At 43.6% G+C, this 26008-nt stretch overlaps 2 protein-coding genes across 4 annotated transcripts; both read left to right on the forward strand.

Moving 5' to 3' along the window:
* The first annotated feature begins 539 nt into the window (after positions 1-539).
* On the forward strand, positions 540-16222 carry LOC140273655 (trinucleotide repeat-containing gene 6B protein-like). 3 transcript variants are annotated; one of them, XM_072369286.1, is made up of 21 exons: positions 540-861; positions 2446-2533; positions 2822-2843; positions 3133-3558; positions 3865-6687; positions 6821-6967; positions 7153-7343; positions 7470-7532; positions 7636-7794; positions 7994-8131; positions 8401-8601; positions 8866-8982; positions 9201-9411; positions 9517-9669; positions 9850-10017; positions 10278-10424; positions 12079-12171; positions 12417-12632; positions 12871-12941; positions 13941-14080; positions 14172-16222. In XM_072369286.1, the coding sequence occupies exons 2-21, from the start codon at positions 2477-2479 to the stop codon at positions 14740-14742; spliced, it is 6114 nt and encodes a 2037-aa protein (XP_072225387.1). In that variant the 5' UTR covers positions 540-861; positions 2446-2476; the 3' UTR covers positions 14743-16222. The 3 variants fall into 3 exon arrangements, with proteins under 3 accessions (XP_072225387.1, XP_072225389.1, XP_072225388.1); XM_072369288.1 differs by having other exon boundaries at positions 8401-8445; XM_072369287.1 differs by having other exon boundaries at positions 6821-6958.
* A 645-nt stretch (positions 16223-16867) lies between these two features.
* Positions 16868-25961, forward strand: LOC140274086 (casein kinase I). The gene is made up of 11 exons (XM_072369804.1): positions 16868-17085; positions 19756-19846; positions 20366-20476; positions 20639-20787; positions 21338-21566; positions 22067-22237; positions 22401-22549; positions 22716-22911; positions 23028-23167; positions 23913-23980; positions 24085-25961. The coding sequence occupies exons 2-10, from the start codon at positions 19771-19773 to the stop codon at positions 23943-23945; spliced, it is 1254 nt and encodes a 417-aa protein (XP_072225905.1). The 5' UTR covers positions 16868-17085; positions 19756-19770; the 3' UTR covers positions 23946-23980; positions 24085-25961.
* The last annotated feature ends 47 nt before the right edge of the window (positions 25962-26008 follow it).

Raw genomic sequence — 26008 nt, forward strand, 5'->3', positions numbered from 1 at the left:
GAAGTGTATCTGAGATATCTGTCCAGAAAAGTGCTGTCCAGGGAACAGCTGAGACTCTGCAAGCTCCCAGGCCTCTAGTAGTGGATCCTAACTTAAAAAAACAAGCTCACCCACATGAAGGTAAGACTATGGTGTGGTGTTTAGAAAAATAAAATAATATGCTATATATTGTTATTGAAAGTGACTAAAAGGAAAAATGTATCTTGGAGTGTTACCCAATAGTCACAAAATGACTAGTTTATTAATAAAACTTTCAAAAACATTACAGTGTTTTAGAAGCATGGGCACAATAATAATAACAATAACTATATTGATAATATTGAAGAAGAAGAAGAAGAAAAAGAAGGAGGTTTTAGTATAAAAGCCACAATATCCAAGATCACCACATTTGTAAGGTCCGGCACATTTGTTTACTAAATTGTGTCCGGTGTGCATGACGTATTTCCATTGCCAGCGTTAAGGCGCCCTCTGGTGGATGGTATCGATGATCACCGTGCTCCTCCTCCCCTCTCTGATCAACAACCAGCCTGGTGATATAATATGCTGGCTGAACCTCCACACAGAAGCAAAATGGCCGATAGTAAACTAACCGATTTTACAGCGTCTGACAGTCATCAAGGGTTTATGCATGTATTGTTTACAGTTTGAAAACTACAGTCGGGCATAAATAGGATATTCGCCTTTCTTCATTTTTTTTCTACGATTAACATTTCGCCTATCCGTGATGTCATTTCTTATTCAATTTAGCCTTGAAAGCCTCGAAGAACTAGCTTGCTAGGCTAGCTACCTTGCTAGCCTGCTAGCGGTAGGTCTGCAAGAATTTTTGCACAGAAGCACTTTATGTCCTATGTGATTCCCGAGGTGAGTAGTGAACGAAAACTTTATTCGCTTTGGAAACTTTTCGCAGAATACATGCTTTGTAATAACGATGGCTATTTCTTTATTTGCACAGCAAGCAACACACTGGTCTCAGCTTTAGGATAGCTTCGCTTGTTAGGCGTTCAATTGCTAAAGAAACGTCACACAAGTTCGTCGTATCATTTAGCTCTGTTTACTAGCCTGCCAATTGTGTTTCTGTTCCCACTGAAACGTTGTGGAATTACTATAGTAAAATGTGGAAATTGAATGCACTTTTCTTTTTTTAAAATTAGGCGTCACATTATGAGTTAAAATGACGTCCTGGTTGTCTGGACTCGGCTGTGTTATAGTTGTACCGAGCTGTAGAGGCACCTTGCCCCGTGACAGCTCCCCGGTTCTGTAGGGTCAAAGCACGGTGGTCACCAGCTTCTTTAAAGTGGACTGAGCTAGCCTGGCTTCCCCCTCTTGGCTCCTAGCAGCCGTACAGCTAGTCGTTACCGACCTGGTTTTTACGTGAGGTTGAGGTTAATTGCTCAGGTGGCAGCAGACATCTGCCGTGCGAGGGTTCTTATGTACATCATAAACTGATTATAAAAAGGTAATGCCAGTTGGTGCATTATACAGTGAAGGGTTAAACCCTTAAGTTATCCAGTTAGCTTGCCTCAGCTCTGTGTGACACGGTGCTAATTATGTGCAGCTTAGCTAACAGAATCGTTCGGCCTAGTCATACGTACAGGTCTGGAATCCTTTCCCTTTACCTTTCTACATATAGCTTTTAAAGCCAGATAGGAATTGCAGTCCTGCAGTTGCATACATCTTTTGTCATTGTCTCACACTTTGTTGGTGTACGTTCACCTGAAAAAAATAGGTGTACTTTTTTTTGGTGTCACGGAATCTTAAGTGACTATAAAACTCCAAATCACACAGACAAAACAGATGTGTAACCTTATGTTGTAATGTAGCCATGTTTTCAAATGGCAATTATAAAAAAAAAAAAAAAAAAAACTCAAATTCTATTGGGGTCACAGAATTTGGTGTTACACTGGTTTTTAGCAGTCTTGAACATTTTCCACAAAACTTCCCCCATATGACTCGGATGCTTTTGCATATTGCATGTATTAACTTATGACTGAGTGGGAGGCAGCTGTGTGGCTGAAAATGAGCTTGTCCGTCATAGTACTGGACAGATGACTCACTCAAGTGGTCACATTGGGGCTGGTATCTTTTGGATCTGTCTGCAATTGCATTCTCCCCTGCAGTGAAAAAACACTGACAGAAATGTTTGAAGTTTTAAATTTTTCTGGCTGGTGCCTGTGTTGTTTGTTGGAATCACAATGGTTTGCTGGCTAATGAATTATGTAGGGAGAAGCGAGGCCACTAAGGTCTGTTGTCAAGCTGTCCTACCCCTGGTTAACATTACAGTCTTTACAACAGTGACAGTGTTGGAGTTGTCTTAGCAGTTATCTGATGAATACATGTGAGACTCTATATGTGATTGTGAAAATGTCGTGCTTCTGAGAGCTTTGAATTGCTCTCATTGTGGATTGAATTCCATAAATAATTGAATATGCATGTTTCTCTTCACAGACAGGAGAATCAAGAAGGGGAACAGTAGTTCATGGAAGACAAGAAAAAGAAGAAAGAAGAGAAAAAGAAAAGGGAAGCCTCTCAGAAGGTAAGTCATGTCCTGACTTTTTATGTATATTTTACTGAGAATCGATGAGCTTAGGCTTTAGAGTCTCTGAGTGTTTGAAAAACTGTAAAATGAATATCGCATGTTCTATGTGTGCTTAAGCACTACTTGCCAAGTATACCTTCACAGTACAGTCGTAACATTAAAGCATATTAGAATATACTAAAGATCCCGATGGCTTTATGTGTAAAATCACCTTAAAGTAAACAGATCCTGTTGCTTTTGTTTGCCCTTCTTTTTATATCTTTACATCTGACTCTTGTCTTTTAGGTGCCAGAACAGAAAATCAAAGGTATGCTTTTGTTTTTTTTTTCACCACACTCTTTGCTTTATTAGTTATTCTGTATGACAGTCTCTATGATATGACTTTTTTTGTCTTGCTGTTTAATGAATATACTATTAACATGATCAGGCCCTTTTATAAACTTTGATCAGTTGTAAGTTATCTAGGAAGTTATTACATAGCTCTGCATGTCACTTTTTAGACTATGTACACATTTTCATGTAAGAAACCCACAAAGTCTCTCTTTTTATCATGATAAATACTATGCTTCACAGCTTTACCTGTCCTTGTTTTTCAGTGCCAGAATCAGCCAAGCCCTCCTGTTCCCAGCCACTCGCCACCCCAGGTTCAGTGTCCCCCAGCCCTGGCCCTGTTTCCCCCTCATCCCCTAGTCCTGGTGCAGGTGGGGTCTCTTCCCAAGTCCCTCCTGGTGGTGGGAACAATGCAAAGCAGCGGACTGCTGTGGCCAACGGACAGCCCTCCTCCTCTCCCTCTGGAAGTCAAACCCCCCAACAGCAGCGATACATGTCAAGAGAGGTCCCACCAAGATTTCGCTGCCAGCAGGACCATAAAGTGCTACTGAAGAGGGGCCAGCCACCCCTGTCCTCCATGCTGCTGGGGGGAGGAGGAGGTGGGGAAGGGGGTGCAGGTGGGGTAGGAGGAAGCAGTGGCTGGGTTGCTGCATCGTCCTCACAGGGAGCAGATAACCCCAATGCAAACACAGGTGGGTAATGTTTTAGCATAAACTAACATGATCATCTGTAATATGTAATCCAATAGGACATCTGTCTTAAACTAACTAATATCCAGGAACTAGTTTGTGTTTACAAGCACTATTTTGTACATTACAGTACATTAAATGATCAAAGCGCACTTGAATTATATTTGTAAAGTTGTATTCAAAGCATGCATTCGCTCTCCTGACCAGTAATCTGGTGAGACTATCCTCCTGTAAACCATGCTAGTAATTTCCTAGTGTTATCAATGGTTAAATTGTCAATTAAATAAACATGAACATTTTTGTCAATAGATTCCAACCTGGGTTCGTCCTCCCCTTCACCCCCCAACTCATCCTCATTATGTGTTGCTGCTCTGTCGTCTTCTACTACTTCTTCAACTTATGCAAATTCCACATGGGGGGCAGGCTCTGGCAGCCAGTCCTCTTCTCAGGGCTGCGGGAAGATGATTGTGGATGGGACTGACCTGGAGGACTGGCCCACTATCACGGGCGGGTCCAAATCGAATTCTGATGGGGCTGGAGGAGGGATTCAGGAGCAAGACTGCCCTAGTAACAACAACAACAACAGTAGTGCCTCATGGGGTGAGAGAAACATCCAGCAGAAGGGAGGAACGGGAGGAGGAGGAGCAGGGAACATGGACAATCCTTCCCCACCTCGTTCTTCTCCTCTTTCCTCTTCTTCCTTGCTTAATGAATGTGCTCAGTCGACTGGTGGTGCGTGGGCCTCCTCTACCACGTCCCAGGTGGAGACTGGGCTAGGATCAGCAGCATTTTACAATTCCAAAGTCTCCCATCTTCTTCCTGGGCCTCAGGAGAGCCCTGTGGGTGGCAGCAGTAGTGTCCCTGGTGCCAATTTCAACCCCAATGTGAACCCCTCTGCTTGGCCCGCCTTGGGGCAGAGTGGAACTTCCACTTCGGCCAGTGATGGCTTCCCACTACACTCGTCCATTACTTCAGCTTCCTCATTCTCTGCCAGCACCACCCTCATCACCACTCAAACTCTTTCATCTGTGAATCAAACTGGTCTCTACCAGCAGCACACTGAAACAGCTGTGGGAGCCAGGAGTGGAGAACAGCAGCAGCTCTTGGGAAACCCAGGGCCAGAGCTGGGTTCAAGCGGGGGAGCGAAAGAAGCAGGACCAAATCAAGATGGTGGCAGTGAGGGGAGCTCTGGAGTTGCAAGTGAAGTCGAAGGGAGTGGTAATATTTCTGGCTCTTCATCTTCCTCCTCCACTGCATCTTCTTCTTGGAGATCCATGCCTCCAGTGTCCTCTGAACTCAGTATATGTGCCTCACAGGCTGATGGGTGGGGTGGTGGAGGGACTGGAGCTCAGGGGGAGGAAGGGACTGTTTGGGGCTTTGGTAGTCGAGATGATAAGGCAGGATGGGGCAGGGGAAATAGTGGGGGATCAACTACCCCAGTAGTATCTCAGGGAGTGTGGGAAGGGAGCGGTTCAGAAGCAAATTGGAGTGGCACTGCAGAAGGTTCGAGTAATTTAGCAATAGGAAGTGGAAGAGGAGTAGATCGGTGCAGCATCAGCAGTAGTGCAGGCAGTATAGGTATTGGTGGCAGCAGTTTGGAGGACTCTGCCTCACCAAAGTTTGTAAAAGCTTGGGACAATCAGAAAGGGATTGAAAGTGGGGATGGGACAGTTGGTGAGTGGGGTGGAGGAGGACAGGGTGGAGGCACTGAAGGTGGAGGACCCTCATCCTCAAGTGGCAGTGGATCCATAGCTGGAAGTGGTGGCGGAGCGGATGGTAGTGGACATAAGCAGGAGCCCTCGTCTTCTGCGCAACCTCTCCCCAGCCAGTCCTCCACTGCTGAAGTGGCCTTAATTAGCATGCTCAGTCGATCTGACCTGGACCCTAGGGTTTTGTCTAACACAGGCTGGGGGCAGACCCAGATTCGTCAGAATGTGGCCTGGGACCTGGACACCACAACAGGAGTTGTGAAAAGAAATGAAAGGAACCCTTCGTGTTCATCTGCATTCTCATCAGCAACCATGAACACTACCGCTGGTCGCAGTCCTAGGTACTCATCTAACACTGGTTCAGCATCTAATGATGCATCTGGCAGTCGCACAACCAGTCTCAGCTCTGGTTCTGCTACAGTTAGGGATGGTTGGGAGGGTGGCGCTACACAGTCCACCTGTGGTCCTTTTATGCCTAGTAGCACTACAAAGAAGCCAGGCTTGCCAGAAGATGACATTGAGGGCAGCAAGGGGAAGGCAGCTGGAGGATGGGGTGAACCCCCCCAAAAAAACCAGGGCAAAGGATGGAGGACTGAAGAGCGACAATGGGGGGATCACAGAGGAGGACGAAACTGCAGAGACTTTGAGGAACGCGATAGTGGGTGGGGAGAAGCTCCAGAGGATAAAGGAACAGGAGGGTGGAAGGGATCTACAAGAGGAGAGACAAGGGGTTGGGGAGGACAGTCCGCAGGAGAGGATTGGGGACAGAAAGACTCTACTCCTGGAGGTGGGTGGGGAGATGGTAAAAGCAGAGGTGCAAGCAGCTCTGATGAGGGATCCACCTGGGGAAATTTAAATGAGGGGGGATCTCAACGAGGAGGATGGGGGGGAGGAGATGTGGGTGAAGGCAAATCCCTCCCAGACTGGGGGAGTGCCAAACCCCATACAACAGCAGCACAGATACCAAACAGCCAAGTGGCAATGAAAGCCCCAAATCAGCAGCAGCAGCAATCCCAGGCCCAGCAACCACCAGGAGGACCCATGCAAGGAGGGTGGAACAGTCGGCCAAGTGTTGGAGGTGGAGGTCCACCTTCCAAGAATCAGAACCAAAATTCAGGCTGGACCTCAGGTCCAATCCCCCAAATCTCTGGGGGTGGGGGTGACTCTGTGGAGTCCAGTGGTTGGGAAGAGCCTTCCCCTCAGTCCATCAGTCGCAAAATGGAAATTGATGATGGCACATCAGCCTGGGGAGACCCAACTTGCTACAAAACCAAGAATGTGAACTTGTGGGACAAGAACAGTGCCACGCCGAGCCAAAGCCACGGTCAGCAGGCCGCACCACCACCCATGCAGCAACAACCTCCCAGAAGGCAGCAGGGGATGCAGCACAGCACTAACACAAACCCTGGCAATGGTGCAGTGGGTAAGCAGTTGCACCATTACAAATAAGTGCTATATATATATATATATATATATATATATATATTATAGTCTGAGTGACTCTCTTTGCAAACTCTAAAGCCTTGTGTTGAATTCCTTTAAATGTCCTGACTTAGGTATGTGGGGAGGAGGTGCACAAACTGTGGATAATGGTACAGCGGCTTGGAACCAGACACCTGATGCAGCTGCAGGTTGGGGGGAACCAGATGAGCCCAGCAAAATATCTGGCTGGAGGAACCCTTCACCCAACCCCAGTAAACCTGGTAAGATTAGCAAAAAAAATCTGTTATAAAGAAAAACGTGTTGCAGTATGCGAGTTCGGTGCCGACTATTATTTCTACACGTTGCATTAGAGTGACAACTTATAACATAAATGACACCTCTTTCAATATAAATGTGTTTCACACCTCAAAGCCCAAGTGATGCATTTGCTTTCTTTTTCCTGCAGGCATGAAGTCAGTTGAAAGCTGGGGTGGGAAGGGAGACAGCTCCATCACAGCCTCCAGGCACCCGAGCTGGGAAGAAGAAGACGATGGTGGTGGAGGGGTCTGGAACAGCACCAGCTCCCAGGGAAGCAGCTCTTCTTTCAACTCTGGCGGCTGGGGTCAGACTCATGGAGGAAAGAGAAGCAACATAAAGGTGGGAAAGGGACGATGTAGCTACTTTTGGTTCATTTCAATATGACATGGCACTTTTTTCTTTTTTTTTTTTTTTTATAAATATAATTTTTGTTTAGAGAGTAATGTTTGAATTTCTTCCCTAAAGAGTGGACCAGGAGACAGCTGGATGAATCCTGTATCGCGGCAGTTTTCAAACATGGGTCTTCTGGTAAGATATTCATTAGGAATCATATCTGTTGTAAACAATTGTGAATTGCACATGATAAATCACACAGGATGTCTTTTTATACTGTGATTTTGGTGTTTCTCAGGGTGACGATCCAAGTGTTGACAAAAAGATGGAAGGAGACAAGAGAGGAATAAATGACTTTAATGGAGAGATGCGGAGGGGAGGAAGAGGTGGCGGAGGGTACCGCATGCCTAGTTCCAAAGACATGGGTTCTGTTGACATGGGGCCATATGGTGAAAAGGTACAAATCTCTTTATAGGGTTTTTCTTGTCTGTGTAAAAAAAAAAAAAAATCTAAAAACTGACTATGATTTTGTGTAATTTCAACAACTGTAAATATGAAAAGTTGATGAAATCTGTTCTGAATCAGTACAAGTTGGGCTATTTTGAGAAAACATAATCATAAATATACCGTTGCACTTTGTTTCCATTGAATTCCAGGTGGGTGGCCATGGGGTGTTTGTTGCTGGTGGAGGAGGGATGCCTCAGCCTCGAGGGATGCAGCAGCCTGGCATGCATCCGATGAACCCCTCTCAGGGGTTACGTGCTCAAGTGCCTCATCAGTTCCTGCCTGCTCAGGTCTGGTGTCTCCAGTCTGTCATGTTATTGGTTATGACTAAGTTGTTTTTACAAGAGATGGAACGTCCCTTTTGTCCTGCAAATTTTGCATTTGTGTATGACTTTCATAAGTAATACAGTAGCAGTTGCCAAGGTTATGCTTCTAATTTTTAAGAGGCTATTAACACAAGTTTTCTTCATTATAAGATTATGTAATTAATTAATTTATTGTGATAGCAGACAAAAAATATGTGTAAGTATATGTATGTATAAATTCTTTTGACCTGCAGGTGCCGGGTCCCATGCTGAAGCAGATGCCCTCTCCTGGTGGCGGTGTGAGTGGAGTAGTCGGAGGAGTAGGAGGTGTTGGTGGTGTTGGAAGTGTTGGAGGGGTCGGTGGTGTTGGTGGAGGAGTGTTTCCTCATCAAATTTCTCCGCAGCAGCTAGCAATGCTCAGCAACATTTACCCCCACATGCAGCAGTTCCATCTGGTGTGTGCTAAAATGTTACACTGCTCGTCGATAGACTGAGTCATCATATTCAAATTAATAATCCACCTTGGATTGATTTGTACAGTTTTTGTGTGATGGCGTATTTACGTAGCTTTTAAATGCATAACGAACCCTTTGTCAAGCTAGCCTTTACCATCTGAGTAACGCTCTGTCTTGATAAAATGTTTGTTTGGAATGCATTTCAAGACTTTGTGTTGGTTTGTTCATCCCAGTGTCTGACCACCTCTGTCTGCCAACCCACAGGCTTGTCAGCTCCTGCTACAACAGCAGCAACAGCAACAGCAGCAGCAGCAGCTGCTGCAGAACCAGCGGAAGTTCCCTCAACCTCAGCCTCTCAGGCAGCAGCCAGACCCACAGCAGGTGAGGATATGAGAGGAATAGCTTTTAAAACCGTGTGATGGCGTGCAGTCTGGATATCGGACGTGCAACCACACCGCCTTTCTCACTCTACAGACACAAGTAAATGTTAGCTAGTATGTTACTATGTTACCACGATGTACCCTTCAGTCATGGAGACAGTGGTCTATTGAACCAAATGTTGTTAAAAGTGTTAACTTATTAAATCGTGTACTTTACAGCTGGCAAGGATTATGGCTGTTCTACAACAGCGGAGGCAGCATCAGCAGGGTGGAGTTGGAGGGGCAGCGACAGCAGGAGGGAGCTCCAAACTGTCCCCATCTCACCTGGGAGGAGGCCTGTCCAAACAAACCATGGTAGACCCCCTTCCACATCCTGGAATAGGGGGTCCCTTATCAGATCTTCATGCCAAAACACAAGGGATGTATGCTGGTAGGTGGTTAGACACGATACTGCACTCACCAGCTTGCACAGAGCAGGACTGAGCAGTAGTCGAGTGCGATATGCTCTTTTCTATAGCTGGGTTTGTCTTGCCAGGGCTAACACCTGGGGGTAACCTGTCAGCACTGGAGCTCAGTCCCATGATGGGAGGGATGAAGGACATAGGTGGACAGCAATCCCGCTTCAAATGGATGATGGAGGGTAATTCCCCTGCTCCCTCACCCCCAGACACAGCCCTTCATAAGAATGGTATGTCAACAGATGGTTTGAAGGAGGATTTTATTTGTTTTACATCGAAAATTCACACTTTTGGGAAAACACATCTCCCCGGCTGCCCTGGATCTAGCAATCACCTTGTGAATCAGTGATTTGAAACGTATTCATGTCAATCTGTTTGACCTTGTTCCTCTCTTGTGTGCTATCCCAAAGGCCCTTTACCCAGTGGGATAAAGGTTAGGGGAGGGTCCCCTTACTCCCAGTATGAGATGCTGGGCAGTGAAAGTTTAGGGATTCCACCGCAGGGCCCAGCAGACAACTGGCACAGGACTCCTGGGAGTAAAATGGGGAGTAAGCCTGCTACATCTAGCTGGCCTCCAGGTGAGTGTTTCTCTGAAACTTTTTGCGAAACAGGATAAACACGACCAGAGGAAAAAAAATTGAAGTTCAAAAGCTTTTAAAGAGAGAATTGATCAACTTGTTTGTAAAACAGGGGCCAGACTATGTGAACAAGTGTTCTAAAATGAGATGAATCATATCTAACGTAAATAAACAAACATCCACAATATGAGTTCTGTTATTAAGTGTTGCTGAAGTGATCATTTTAGTTACTGAATATGTGTTCTCTTCTCTGATGACAGAGTTCCAGCCCGGTGTGCCCTGGAAAGGAATACAGAGTAGTGGAGACCCAGAGTCTGATCCCTACATGACCCCTGGTAGTGTTCTAGGCTCCCCGGGATCCCCGAACCTCAATGACCCTGACCACCAGTTACTCCGAGACAACATAGGTATTTGACTTGGTGTAAAAAAAAAAAAATATTTTGATGAGTTTAGTTGTTGGTTATTAATAAAGCAAAGAATAGATTACTAAGACTAACACTGGTAATAGCACTGTAACAAGCAAAAAATGACGAAACGACTGAATGTTAATTGAATATTACCACTGAATCAGCTTAAGGTACAGATGCTACTAGACTACATTATGCAAAGCTCCATTTTGAAGCTGCAGCTCGTCTCCGTTAAGATTAAGGCTGAGTGATGAATCTATTCATTACTGTTCTCTCTGTAAAACGGTGTTTAAACTGCAGGAGAACCTGCACGTACCCCACATGCGATCTCTGATGTGGAGGCTTTGCTTTGTGAAAGTGCGATTACTTTCAGGAGCTTGCATTGCTGAACATCCTGATTAATCATGTCTTTTTCTTAATGATAGTTAACTCATCCCTCGTGCCTGGTTCACTGGATCTTACTGTACTGTAGCTCTGGCCTACAGTCAGAGAGAAGAGCTGAGTTAGCTCGAGACTTTCTCTATGGAAGAAATTACACACAAAGACTACAACAGTTTTGATTATTACTCATCATTTTAATTAACATTTTTTAATGGGACTTTGCTTACTTATTAGCATTTAATTTTGAGTCTTCAGTTCCTTTATAACAACAATGATCCTTTCATAAAGGCATAAGAGAAAACGTGAACAGAGACACTGATGTTTTTCACTTTTTGCCAGCATGAATGACAAACAGATGATGTCATTTTTTTTCCTCAAGAAGGGTGGACGGCTCAAAACTGCTCTGGTTGTTATGCACACTTGCAGCTAAAACACGAACAAACCATCTACAGGATATACCCTGAAACTGACTCAGCTGGCCTGCTGTTGCTTCGGCTGAATTAAAACCTTCCTAACAGATGGCTCTTTAGTGTGTCTAAGGGGCTGAGATAGCGAGGTGCATAGACTATGGTGTTATGGTCATTGATAATGCCCTCTTGATTCTTTGCAATAGCTAAAACACTGAACTGGACAAGGTAGTGTACTACAGGTCGTTGTTGTGTGGTTACTGTGAAATGCATGACTTTACAGTACGTCGACCCTGTATTCTAATCTGTCAACATAAAAGTTATAACTGTCTTTATTGCCAAGTTGGTTTACACATGCAAGGAATTAACTGTGGTGGTTTCTTGCACTGAAGATGAGCCTAAGCAAATACATACTAAGCCAATGTTATTCAAGATGAATCAAAAAAGATCAAAGTATTGTTGAACAAACAATATGCTCATAAGAAATGTAAGAAAAATGTAATTTGGCAGTACAGATACAGCCAAGATGTGCCAGCAAAGTGACAAACTGAGGAATGGCTTTCAGTTGGTTGTTTGTTTTTTTTTGCAAACAAAAGGAAAGCCCACAGCTTTCAGGTTGCTGTTCCCCAGCTGGAATAACAGCTTACGGTTCTTAAATGATTGATGCAGCAGATGCAAGTGCAGACATTTTTTTTAACTCATTATGTTCTTTTGAGAAACGTTTTCCATTGCCTTTTCTGTCTGAAACATCTTCAGTCAGCACTTTTCTCCGCGGGCTTGATCTACAGTAGAGCTCAGCTATGTCCTCCTTGTCTAGGTTATGATACGATGTGTTGCATTTCAAACAATGTTATAATGTTTTGCAGGGCCAAACCCCTCCCTCAACACCTCGCTGCCTTCACCTGGTGCCTGGCCCTACAGTGCCTCAGACAGCCCCCTCAGCAATGCACACAGCACAGGTACCTTTTCGTTTGGTGTCCTTTATTTCTTCTCTGTATCTTGGCTTTTGGATCCCTTTTACTGTGATTTGCTTAGTCTTTTTATTTTTATCTGCTGTAACCCTGGCTGCATTAACATTGTTTCATTAGTTGTTCTTGGCCTGCAAAGATTTTACACGAGATAACTGTGCTGTGTTTTCTCTGTGGTTTTGTTTGTCAAAATTTATTTTTCGCCTCCTCTCTCTCACTCCCCATATCCCTGTCAGGAAAGTACTCTGAGTACAAGCCCAGCTGGCCTCCAGAGCCCATCGGACAAAACAAGTTGTGGAGGACCAATCGCAACAGCTCACAGCTGCCACGCCCCCCTCCTGGCCTAACCAATCAAAAGCAGGCCTCGCCCTCCCTATGGGGTTCTGGAGGTCAACGGTTGGCCCGGAATTGGGGAGGAGGTGGAATTAATCCAGAGTCAAGATTTGGGCCAGGTACTCTTTACAGTGAAATTGTGTGATAACCATGTTGTTCGATTATGACTGAACGTCATACAGGATAGATCTTCCTCACAAGATAGACTCAGGTGTGACTACACTGTCATGACCGATCTAATTTGTTAGAATTCGTCTTTAATCAAAAATAAAGCAATTCTCAGGGCTGCTGTTTCTTCCTTGTCATCTTTAACTTTGTCTCTTTCCTTGTGATTTATTTATTTTTTTCCCTCTACAGGCTCAGCTTGGAGTGACGGGGTTGCCTCCAGAGGAAGCTGCTGGTTGCTGCTGAGCAATCTGACTCCTCAGGTAAGGAACAGTGGAGGAGAAAGGAAAACCCTAAAACGAGATTAAATGAATAACCAGCGATTTGACCACTGGTCTATAAACTGGTAGTATATATGTAGGACCCAGTGTATCATGTGCAGGGAATTTGGAATTCAAACATGCATCACATTTGATGGATTCATTTCTGAAAACGTCGATGGACAGGATAAGTGAGTCAGGTGCACTCAAAATGCAGAAAATTAAAGTCCCCAGTTTACCATTTCAGGATGTTGCTTATCTAAAGACACCGCTGAATTGCAGCATCATGTAACTGAGGGGGCTTCTATAATTGATTTATTTTGTTGGAAATGCAGGTTTTATGTGAAGATACTGAAGATTTAAAAACAATAAAACATTAACAAAATTAAATAATTTGTGCTATATTTTTATCCAAAGGTTAAAAAATGTCTGAATTTTAGAAACTTTATTAATTTGTCAAATATTTCAAACCTTACGACAACAGATTTTATGATGGCCATGAAACTGGCCATGGTTTTAATCCAGTAGCTTTTCTGCGCTCATTCTTCTTCATTCAGTGGTTTTTAAATCACACTGAACATGGCATGAACCCAGCTGGAACTGGATTGTGGAGTTGGCGTAAGCTAAGTTGCTCAAGTGACACTTGGCGTGACAACTCTCTGAGTAACGCTTAGAAATTAAAATGCTTCATTTCAAGTTTGTTTTCGTACAATTTTCCATTTGGCCACACTCATTGTTTATGTGCTCAGTGTTGCATAACGGATCCCACTGTAGCTGTTACACAATCTCTGATCGATAAAGCCACAATGTACCCTCTACATTATTAATGCACATGTTTTCATATACATAATCGTTGTTGTATAACCTCTGTGGTTCCCTGACATTTGGCTGCTCCAGTGGTTGATGTCTCATGATACTGTACAATTACTGTCGAATTATCAAATTTCACACACAGAAATTCTCTTACTGACAATTTATTTTTATTTTTTTCCCCCCCTGTAGATTGATGGCTCCACGCTGAGGACTATCTGTATGCAGCATGGCCCCCTGCTCACCTTCCACCTGGGCCTTACCCAAGGCAGCGCTCTGATTCGTTACAGCAGCCGGCAGGAAGCAGCCAAGGCCCAGGGTGCACTGCACATGTGGGTTTGCTGTTAGCTTCAGTATTGCACAGAAATCAACTAACAAACAGTCCCTTGTTGATTTAAAATGCTTTTTCTTCTGTCTTCTCAGGTGTGTTCTGGGTAACACCACAATCCTGGCGGAATTTGTGAGTGAAGAAGAAGTTGCGCGCTATTTTGCACATTCCCAGGCTGGAGGGGCAGAAGGGGCCAGCTCAGGAGGAGCAGCAGGTAGTGGGGTGCCCGGTTCAGCTGGAACGGGCACAGCTGTGGCCAGCAGTGGGGGGAGCTCCCCAGGGAGTGAGCGGGCAGTAGTGGGCGCACCTTCAGGTGGAAATGGAAATGGCGGAGGAGGGGAAAGCGGAGCAGGGGTTTTACCCGGTGTACGGTCCTCCGGCTCTGGCTGGCAGAGTCTTGATGGTACAGGCACTTCTTCAGAAACTTCTTCAGCCCAAGGACCTGGGCTGGGGATATTTTCCCAGTGGAGCACCAACGGGGCAGGGGAAGGAGGAGGTGTTGGGGGAGTAGAGACTGGGAGGTCTGGGCTGTGGGGGGGCATGACTCCAGGATACCCGAGCAGTAGCCTTTGGGGGGCACCACAGATGGAGGAAAGGCACCAGTTGGACAGCCCTGCTGGACTGCTGCCTGGCGACCTACTGGGAAGAGGAGCTGATTCCATCTGATGAGCCCCCTCCATTTGTATGAGTTGGTTTGGACACACTGATACAGCATACACTGGGATACATATGTACTTACTATGGCACACACACACATACATTTACATGGTATGCATATTAATGTATTACACACATATATGTGCATACGTATACATGGTATGCATATAAATGTGCACACACATAAAGCAGAAATGTGAGACATGCTTACACACATTCTCATGGCCAGACTTAAGCTATTATAAAAAAAAACAAATGCAGGGACTGTTAGATGTGTATACAGCCTTTTTCCACAGATGAAGATTTCAACTGCTTTGACTTGAAACCTGAAAAAGAATGAAAAGTCAGTTAGTCTGAAAGACTTGACTGGATTGCAATGTGCTTAGTAAATAGGGGACTTTTCAACAGATTAACATAAACATGCACACACCAAATACAGAGAAGCCTTCAGACAGACAGGCACTGTAAACAGCGTTACCTTCATCGTATAAGAGAGCTTAAAACTACCACATGATGTGAGGTTAAAAGTGCAGTTTGTATTCACATCCCCTTAAAGACGGAGATCGAATCCAAACACATGCAAACAGCTCTGATTGACAACAGAACTGTATCTTACTGTGTATGTTAAGTTTTTTTCTTATTTTCTTTTGTTTGTTTGTATGGTTTTGATTTTTGAACAGTGAAAATATTGAAAAATGTCATTGTTCCGTTTTCGAAAATGCTGACCTCCTACTGTTGTATCTCACGCACTCTTTCTCTGTTATCCTCTCTTGAACATGTTTGTTAATGTTGCAGTGATAAATGTTAAAATTGCTGGCAGATTTAGGCCATGATGCATTTCTCCACGTGTCGATACTGTGTGCAGTATTGTGCGCGCTATGAGTATGAGTGAGACTGAGACCAAGTAAGTGGATTAAACCACCGCAGTTGTTGTGCGTGCGTATGAATGTGAGGATAATGTGTGTGCATGTTAATGCCTGTCATAATGTGGGCAAGGCTGCTTACTATACAGAAGGTCTATACAAAAAAATGTTTTGAGTGCATTCGGTATACTGCTGACTGTGTTCAGAAATATTGGCACTAATCCTTTCCTCTATTTTTTTTTTTTTTCTTCCTCTCATTTGATTTTTTTTTAAGCAGTCTTGTCTTTTTTTTAATTGTCTGATCTGCAATAATAAAAAAAAAAAAAAAAACAAACAAAAAAAACAACATTTTAATGACACAAAGAGCTGAAGGCATATGCGTTTAGAAAATGGACATGCCAAATCTTATCAAACTGTGTGGAGTGGGGGGGAGGGGTGGGATGGGTTGTTTACAGATACAAAGTAAGTTACCGTACGTTTTTAATGTTCTGTTGTTGTGTATTCGTTTTAAATTAAGACAGGCTTTAACACTCCTGTTCAGTGTTTTCGTTTTGAGATTTTACAAAGGAAAATTTATTTAAACAAGGAGAACAAGATTAATAAAGATGAAAGTATTGGCTTCTAAATTTGTCTTTGTGGCTTTTGTGTATAGTGTGGGTTATATCTTATATATATATATTTCAAATTTATACAGGCTTTTAATAGAGATTTGACTGCTCTACAATATTGCCATAACTAACAGGGTAACTCAACATGGCATTGTATGTCAGATCAATTCCTCGGTCACATTCCTTATCATTATGGAGACAAAGCAGTCTGGGTTTTTCATAGACTGGACTTCAGAGAAACAAGCCAGCTGTCACTGTCACATAGCTCAACAAATTCTATTTAACACCTATGTCAGCATACAGTGACTAACTGTATTATCGTACATTGTTTACCTAATCTCATGTTTATGATTTATTAAAGTGTTAACACGCTGTTGCAGTCCTAAAAAAATGTCAATGATCAGTTATGTTTTAGATAAAGTCTTTAAGTATGTGCTTGTAAGTAGGGTGACGAGACTGACTAGATGACAAACAAAGTTATTAACTTTGCAAACTGAGCAATTCTACTCAAATGAATAAGGAGAAGAAACTGGGAAATTAATGAATGGGGGAATAAAGCAGGATAGAGCGATTAGGTGTGACGTTCCCTGTTTTAATGACGGCGCCCTGACATTCAGAGAATGACATCATCGACGTTGTGAGCACGCACGTTGTTAGGTAACGAGAGGGGGAGACAGACTCGAGTCGAGAACGGCCGTCTGTGCAGCTGGAGCTTCTCAGGGACTATCAACAGGGAGCGCAACCGACGACTGAGCTTAGAGCTGGGGGTATGAGAGCTACTAGAATCCGCGCCCATCCTCCTTTGGTCGGTTCCTTGTCCGACTGACAACTATCGGATCAGAACCTCCACTTAACCAGCTGTCGGACGAACCTGATATCGGGTGAGTGTTGGGTCGGAGAACCGGACAAATCAAGGGGGAAAAGGGGCCCGGTTCGACCGAAGCGGAGTCTCCTATTCACGGCTTACAAGAGAGGGGGAGGGGGCGAGTAATAGGAATGGCTGTCCGCACAGGCTAGCTTAATACGGACAAGGGTGCGGTTGTAAATGTTATCCAAAATGTTGCCGAGCGTGATATAAACATTTGAAGCTTTCTTTAGTTAAAAAAAACAACAACAAAAAAGCAAACAAAACAAACCCCGATGCAGTACCACGGCTTGGTAAACGTATTTCTACTAGCTTACTCGTAGCAGCTAACAGTTAACTTACGTTAATTCCTGCGGGTTGTATTTCTCATCTAGGTCGGTTAAAGCGTCTTTAAACAATTGAAAGGCATTTTTTTGGAGATCGTGACCGTTTGCAGATCTGCCGAAATGTAGCAAAATAGTATCACAATTATGCTGTGATGCGCTGCCAGGAAATAAATGTAGCATCATGTCAGCTACCAGGTTGTGAGTGTAAAATAAACAAAAGCACGGCCAATATGTATATATATTTTTAAAAAAATCCGATCTGTAACCCAGTAGTTGTTTGTGTAGTTATACCTTTAAAAGGGGTGTATCGTTAGCATTGCGATTGCGAAATATTCTGGCTGTCTTTGGTAATAATTTTTGTTTTTACGAAAGCGGAATATTCCGCGTAACCTACTATATACAGTGTGCATACTTGGTTTGACTGATGCATGTGTAAAAACACTAAAGGATGCTACACTTTAGGCCATATTTATGATTTATGGAAGCTTGGACTATAGTAGACCCCCTTCCTTGGGACATCATGTCTCCACAACTACTAGCAAGACTCCCCCCTAACCAGCAGATGTGTAGTGTATCATCTTGACCAATCCACGCTCCTGTAGACGATTACTACCGTAATAGCACATGTTGTTTTTCCAGTGCAGTGTGACAGGCTAATTCCCCTTGCTTCACATTACACAGGCTGTCTTTGAAGGCTCAAATAAGGGATTTGTCACATTGCTGTTGAGTTTGTGCTGTACGCGAAGTTCTCCCTTAGGAAGCTTGTTGGAGTGAACACACCAGAGTTGATGCAAATAATAAAAGCCAAGCATGCAGCGTCTTAGGCATGCAGCGTAATAGTGTTCCTGTACTGAGCAATTAATCATTAGCACTTACTGCGTGGCCTTGTGATTAATGTTGCACCCTAAATCTGGTCTTTGGCTTCAGCACATGAGGAACCCTCCTGGTGTAATGAACCCTAACCCTTTATTAACCCAGATCCATCTGCCACCATCACATCTTCTATGGCAGGCTGCCCTGACCAGGTAGGGGTCACCATACGGTCTTGGGATTTTATCTTATTTTTTGTGTCCTGAAAGGAGGACAGCGCAGCTTAAGATTGCATCTTGAAGAGTTTTTCTTTTCTTTTTTTTTTTTTTTTTTTTAGAGCTTCTATTGATCCCACAGCTTATGGTCGAGCATGCTATTGGGAAGGATATGTTGAGATGATATAGATCCTTCATAGAACCACACTGAATGCAGAGGAGCAGTTCTGCGCCGTTCATCTTCTGCTTGTTTGGGTTTTGCATGTCTGTGAAAGTGCGCTTGTCTTGTTTGATACGTCAGAGTTGTCAAACTTTTTTTATTTTCGTCTTCGAAGAGATGTGGATTGAGGCCTCTCTTCAAAGCGGAATTGGTAGACCGTGCAGCATTTGTCTTGACGTGTTTTGCCTTGATTTGAATTTATTTGAAAGCTCAGTCGCACTGGGAGTGTTGCTCGCAGATTAAACCGTGCTGCTTTTGGACAAGGCTGCATTGTTGCTGTAAATGCCACGTTTTGTTGACACAGCATTCCCAAATTAGTGTTGAGGACCCGAATGTCTAATAAATGTTCCCCCTGCGCTGATGCATTCTCCGCAGCACGTGAGACTCTGAAGTTCATTACACGGAATTGTCTGAGGGCCTTGACATAGATAAAGCCAGCCAGTGCACTGTGGCTGCTCACGCCTTCCCTCTTTGGACAGTGCGAGCGCAGAGCGGCGGAGAGCTTAGTCTTGCTTTTGCAGTGGCTGCTCAATGTGGCGTGGTAGCGAGTGCTAAATAAGTAATGATCCTGCTCCGGCGTCACGTGCCGCTCGGCTCAAAAATTGCGCCTCATTCTCTCATGTGTGCCAGGTCCTGTACTCGTGCAGCATTTGTCTCTGGTTCTCTCCTCTTGCGAGAGGAAACTGCGTTTGTGTTGCCCTAATTTCACTGTTTTCTTGCTGCCCTCTTCCCTGCCTCTGCTGAGCTCAGAGCAGCCCCCACCCTCCCGCTCCGAGCTGCCCAACAAATCTTATCTTGTGCTTCTTAAAACCAGACAGCTGTTTGCTGATCAACGAGTTCTGCTCAGGCTGCATTCTCACAGAAACATGAGGTCAGGGTGGCTGGGATTGATGCATATCATGTGAGCAGCTGACAGGCTCGGGTATACCACCCCCATTTCTGTCTCTTGGGAAAACAGAAAAATTGTTGTTTTGTTTTTATTAAATGATTAAATGGTAGTTTCTTCCAAAATGTCTCAGATTTTCTAGGGGGGGGGGGGCTGAAGCACAGATGATCTGGTCTCTTATGCTTGTTTTTGCTTTATTTTGAACAACGTTTGCATTGTCTGTTAACAGTGACACCTTGCAGTCATGGAGCTGAGAGTGGGGAACAAATATCGGCTGGGGCGAAAAATAGGGAGTGGTTCCTTCGGAGACATTTACCTTGGTGAGTGAAAACATTCCTTTTTTATTTATTAGTTTTTTTCAGTTTTATGTGTTTAACCTAACTTTGTGTTCATTTCCCCTATCAAAGTTTCTTCCACATATATCTGTGAATAGTCTCTCTTCATAATGCGCGGTTAACTTCCGTCTTCATCTGAGCTCGCAACTTCTTCTTCTTCCTATCATACGCACGTTACACAATACGGGAAACCACAAGTGTACGTCAGTTGCTCGTATGTTCTCATACTGCTGCTTGTTTTGGAGAAATGAAGATGACAAAGCAGAAGAGCCGGTGCGCAATATGTTGAAGTTGGCTGGTTGCTTTGTGTCGTCACTGCCTCTTCCCTTCTGGTGCATTCTTTCGCCACACTGAACATCCAATCAGAGTGAGCTCTTTCACCGACGGAGTCCATCAAAGCCAACTCTAAATGGACAATATGCTCGTCGGCAGATTGGCATCTTGGCGTTTAATGCCCCTTACTCGTCCTTACAGCTGTGGTTATTTTTTTCTGCATATCCTCAGGTGCCAACATTGCCACTGGTGAGGAGGTAGCCATCAAGCTGGAATGTGTGAAAACCAAACACCCACAGCTGCACATTGAAAGCAAGTTCTACAAGATGATGCAAGGAGGAGGTAAGCAAATACAGCATGCTTGTACAGATTTTTCAGGTCATTCCATCTCTATGAATTATTATCTTAAATCACTGAAAGGTGTACAAGTCCTGTAAAGTAATTTGGAGGCATTCCAATGACATGGTTAGGCCAGACTCCGTGCTGATTGTTTGTCTCTATTAGTGGGCATTCCATCGATAAAGTGGTGTGGAGCAGAGGGAGACTACAACGTCATGGTGATGGAGCTACTTGGACCTAGTCTGGAGGACCTTTTCAACTTCTGCTCTCGAAAGTTCAGCCTAAAGACTGTCCTGCTTTTGGCAGACCAGATGGTAAGACAGAAACTTTCCTTTAAAGGCAGGAACATTTTAAATGTTGGCTGTCCGCTTGGTTAAGATGGCGCTCCATCTAACAGTCTGTTTGTACGTAAAGTACAGAAACACAATAGCGAAGATCCTGCTAAAGTAGGTCATGATTTAAGGTTTTTCTTTTGGGTTCATGCTACAGTATAAAAACACAGGATATGATTCCTCTGAAGGCTCTTAAAAGATTATAGATGTTCTGGTACACTTGTTCATCCAGTGTACTTTGTGATGGTTGCTTTGCCTGAGACCGGGCTGTCCTAGATATTTAATTTCATGGAGGGTCTTCCCAACTCACCTCACTTTTCGGTGTAATTATTGCTTTGTCAGTCTTTGAGTGTTTGACCCCACACGACAGTCTGGGGTCATGACCTTCCTTTGCCCAATGACACTGCTGAGTGATATTAAGTGTAAGAATGTAAAAACTACATAAGGAAATAACATCACTCTATCCCATCTGCATAGCAGAATATTTAGTTTAGTCCTAGAGAACCTGACCGTTTCATCTCCTCCTTTCTAGATCAGTCGCATTGAGTATATCCACTCCAAGAATTTCATCCATCGTGACGTAAAACCAGATAACTTCCTCATGGGGCTTGGCAAGAAGGGTAACCTGGTGTACATCATCGACTTTGGCCTGGCCAAGAAGTACCGGGATGCCCGCACACACCAGCACATCCCCTACAGGGAGAACAAGAACCTGACCGGAACAGCGCGCTACGCATCCATCAACACACATCTTGGAATTGGTAAGATTAATGCAGACGATCTATGAAAACCTGATTTGCTTTTTATTTATTTATTGTTTATACTTCTCTGGCTTTCTTGGAATTTCTGTTACTGTCAAAGAGCGCTTTCGTACGGCTGGCCGTCTCAAATATCGCTCACTTGTTTGATTTGTTTTGGCTGCTTGTTTGCAGCCCCGGCTAATGATTTTGGTTTGATTTGGGCTTTGTTTTTAGAGATCTAAAAGATCTACAGACATGAAAGCTCAGGGGGTGTTTCTGTTGTTGTATTTTCCCTTTCAGTATACAGGAGAGAGTGGGACGCTCTATGTCAAATAGACTGCATTAGTTCACTTTTATCGCCCTACTGGGAGGTGTTTATGTCTGCAATAGAAAATCTATTCAAACTTTGACAAGCTATTAAAGAAGACGGGGGCTTAATTTTTAAAACTATGAGTTGGTGTTTGATTTTTGTTGCACTTTGGCGACTCGGTTGTCTCACATTCTGCGCTTCGTGTTCACAGAGCAGTCGAGGCGTGATGACCTGGAGTCGCTGGGCTATGTCCTCATGTACTTCAATCTGGGGTCCCTCCCCTGGCAGGGCCTCAAGGCTGCAACCAAGAGGCAGAAGTATGAACGCATCAGTGAGAAGAAGATGTCCACACCCATTGAAGTTCTTTGCAAAGGATACCCTTGTGAGTTCTGCTTCTGGGGTGTTTCTGCATTTGGAGGCAGATGCTGTCTTTAGCTTTCTGTGTTTGAAATTGAATGCTGACAGTCCAGTGTTGTCTTTTTTTCAGTTTTTTTTTCTATTACACTTTTTCATCACTGCTTTTCTTGTTGTTTATCCTCCCACAGCTGAGTTCTCTACATACCTGAATTTTTGCCGCTCGCTCCGTTTTGATGACAAACCCGACTACTCCTATCTACGCCAGCTTTTCAGAAATCTGTTCCACCGACAGGGTTTCTCCTACGATTATGTGTTTGACTGGAACATGCTCAAATTTGTAAGTTTTCATTGGACATTTGGAGCCAACAGCATTGCCATTTGTTGTGGTGTGTAGCTAGCATTAGCTTTGATTGCGGGGCTCAAAAATCTCACTTCTAATGCAGCTAATTTGAAGCCTAGTTTTGTCCGTGAAGATCTAGAATGTGGTTTATCCCATTTATCAGGGGGCCAGTCGGACAGCTGAGGATGGGGATCGGGAGAGGAGGACAGGAGACGAGCGAGATGAGCGGATCGGGGGAGCCCCCAGAGGGTCAGCATCGCGAGGCCTTCCTCCGGGTCCCACCCCTGGAGCCCCCAACAGGGTCAGGAATGGGCCAGAGCAAGCCATGTCTAATCCTGCCTCACGGGTCCAGCAGTCTGGTGAGCTTTCAGCTGAATTGGTCTCTTCACAAAAGAATGACAGCGTGTTAATGCTAGAATTTCTTTATTTTTTTCGTGAACTTATGCATCAAACAAGGTTTTACTCTTCACTTCAGGTAATACGTCACCTCGTGCAATTTCTCGCGCAGAGCGGGAGAGGAAGGTGAGCATGCGGTTACACCGCGGGGCTCCTGCCAACGTGTCGTCCTCTGACCTCACAGCCCGTCACGACCAGTCAAGAATTTCCACATCGCAGGTGAGAAAACATCCACGGCAACTTTTGGTTGGGAAGATAATCCATAAAGTATATGTGAAAATACCATCAATGTCTATTTATTAGCCCATGTGGGCAATTTGAAATGGCCCCTCTGACACAAAATTAAAGTAAAACTTACACAGATTTGGGGTTAAGTAAGAAGCAATGAAAAAACTTGTCACATAACACCAGAATTATCTCTGCTTTTTATGAGCTTGCATTTTGCAAACACACCCGTTTCTTTGAGGCGATGACTAGCTGCCAGCTCAGCACAGCATACTTGTTTTATGATGGATCGAGGTCACGTGGGCAGAAACACACCTTTGCACTTGGCAGAGCCCCATGGTTTTCAAACCTGTCAGATCAATGTTATTTGCACAGTTTAGATCTATTCAAATCAGCCATGACATTATGACCGCACCTAATACTGAATAGGACCTTCTCGTGCTTTTAAAAACATGCCCTTAGGGTTTGTGGGATGTGTCCAAGTTACATCCACATGATTGCCAGGATTCAGGCCTTCCCAGCTGAACGTTGTATTATAACAAGATGAATGGTGTTTTTAATGTTATGGCTGATGTGAATGTGTCTCCTGAACAGGCAGTTAGCATGCATAGATCTGCGTGAGGTGGCATTTATCAGTGTAATGACCTCCACCAGCATGATATTGTAGCAGCCTGAGCAGTGCTGGAGGGGAGCTACTTTGCCTTTTCCTCCTCATGAATTTTTATGCTGTCGTTCACAGGTTAGCGTGCCATTCGAGCACATGGGAAAGTGAAAATCCATGGCTCTGCATGCAAGTGGAAATGACAGGTGAGCTCTTATGTTGGCTTTTTTTTTTTTTTCTTTTCAAACCCCCACCCATCACCTTCCCTAATCCAAACCTTCTCTAATAACAATCTTATTTGTCTTTGCAGGGCTGCAACGACTATTTGCCGCCGAGGTTTTATTTTTTTCTTCTTTTTTCTCCTTCTCCTTGTTTAACGAAAAGCTGTTTGTTAAAGGACTTGTCGATCTTTGGAACAAGACAGTAAATCTGTTAAGGATTCAGAGAAATACATGAAGTTCTCCAACATGCATTCTGAAATGGACCCTTTGCTGAACCCCGGATCACCACCTCCTCCACCTCCACCACACGAGAACGCAAATGACAATGCTGCACCTTGACAGTTGCTCATTCCTGTCCTCCTTTTCCTCAACATTCCCTAAATACTCTGGCAAATGTGAAAAACTGTTGACATCAAAGGAGCAAAAAGGCATCAGGGACATGCATGTTTTTTTTTTTTTGTTTTTTTTTAAATCAAAGGTTTATCTAGGCTTAGTAATTTCTGTTTAAATTTCAACACGGCAAATGTAACTTTTCAGTAAATGTTAATGTTCATTTTTCACGAACATGTGTTTAATTGCAGTTTGATCCTCCCCCTCTTCCCTTTTTTTAATTTTTTTTTTTCTAAACAAATATAACAGCTAAATAGAAATGCAGCGGAAATGAGGACCTGTAGGCCGAGACGATGGCAGATGACGACAAGAAAGGCGACTTTGAAAAGTTCTAAGCAAGTGATGTTTTAGCTGTTGTAATGTTTCTGGTGAAGTAGGTGGTGATTGCTTGCCCTTCATCCATTTAGTGGCAGTTTCCTGTCCCTCAAAACTTAGCCGTCAACATTTTCAGCACCCCTTTTTCCTGTTTTGACTTGAGTGTTTTATTTCTTTGCATTTAATGTTAGTGGGTAAGGTTAAGTATGGCGGACATTGGAAGGACACACTCCCAAATCTTGAGGGAAGCTCCTCAGGAAGTTCTCTGCATACTGATATTTGACCAGAGACCATAGCAGCTCGTTTTGGCTAAAAATGTAGGCTGAAATTTTTATGATCATTTTGATGTTACCTTTTTTTTCTTCTTTTTTTTTAAAAAATTTTGTTATTAGGGGCTATTGGGGAGGGGTCTCATAGCTCTGTTAGAAATTACATTTTGTGGGGGGTTGGAGCCTCAGATTTTCTTTTCTTGTTTACTCCACTGTAAATATAATTTTTTTTTTTAAATATTATTTCAGTGTAAAGCCAAAATGTGGTTTATTTGTTGTAAAGGTGTAAAGTAGAAAAATGCATACTAATGACTAAATAGGGTCTGGACTCATAATTGGGGGTATTTAAGAATATTAAACTTTGGGATGGGCGACTGTTGCTGTGCCAGCTGGGTCATCAAACAATTTGTGTGCGTGGGTGTATGTATGTGTGTGTGAAAGAGAGATTGTGATACAGTGAATCCCTGTTAACAATAAAGTCACTCAGTGTATGCATATTTTAATTTTTTTTAATCTGTTCTATTTATGCAAAGCTTTTATTCAGCTCTCTTGTAACTTATGGATATTTCTTTGTTCTTCTGGGACTGCCTGCTCCCCTCATACAGTACTACAATTCTTTGGACTTTCATTATTCCTTCTGCAGAAGTTAATACTAATGGTTTGATGTCACTTTATGAATTTTAACCTTTTAACAACCCTGACGATGTCATTCAAAAGAAAGCGTAACTGATGCAATTGCAGGGATTTTATGTGTGTGTGTGTGTGTGTGTGTGTATATATGTGTAAAACAGTGTACTGTGTGTAATTACCTTTGTACAGGACACCATGACCCAGTGGCATTGTAACTGTAGATTTGGGGATGATGAAAAAGAGTTTGAGGCAAGGGGATTTCACTTTGTGTATTGTGTACTGATATCCTGTACAGTTCTTTAACACACTTTATTTACAGTATTTGTGTATATTTTATGAAGTAATAAAAATTAATAACGTTGCTGACACGTTTCTCCGACTTCTTCTCGCATTTGCTCGTCGCTGCGTG

The sequence above is a fragment of the Leuresthes tenuis genome, unplaced genomic scaffold, assembly GCF_036924035.1.
Source record: "Leuresthes tenuis unplaced genomic scaffold, fLeuTen1.0.hap1 SCAF_17, whole genome shotgun sequence".
Classification (NCBI taxonomy): Eukaryota; Metazoa; Chordata; class Actinopteri; order Atheriniformes; family Atherinopsidae; genus Leuresthes; species Leuresthes tenuis.

Bases quoted from the DNA above. Each gene is read 5' to 3' on its own strand.
- LOC140274086 (XM_072369804.1), top strand. From the start codon at position 19,771: ATGGAGCTGAGAGTGGGGAACAAATATCGGCTGGGGCGAAAAATAGGG. The intron at 20,477-20,638 runs GTAAGCAAATAC...TGTCTCTATTAG, and splicing joins CAAGATGATGCAAGGAGGAG to TGGGCATTCCATCGATAAAG. The intron at 23,168-23,912 runs GTGAGAAAACAT...TGTCGTTCACAG, and splicing joins CAAGAATTTCCACATCGCAG to GTTAGCGTGCCATTCGAGCA.
- LOC140273655 (XM_072369286.1), top strand. From the start codon at position 2,477: ATGGAAGACAAGAAAAAGAAGAAAGAAGAGAAAAAGAAAAGGGAAGCC. The intron at 6,688-6,820 runs GTAAGCAGTTGC...GTCCTGACTTAG, and splicing joins CCCTGGCAATGGTGCAGTGG to GTATGTGGGGAGGAGGTGCA. The intron at 8,983-9,200 runs GTGAGGATATGA...TGTACTTTACAG, and splicing joins AGCAGCCAGACCCACAGCAG to CTGGCAAGGATTATGGCTGT.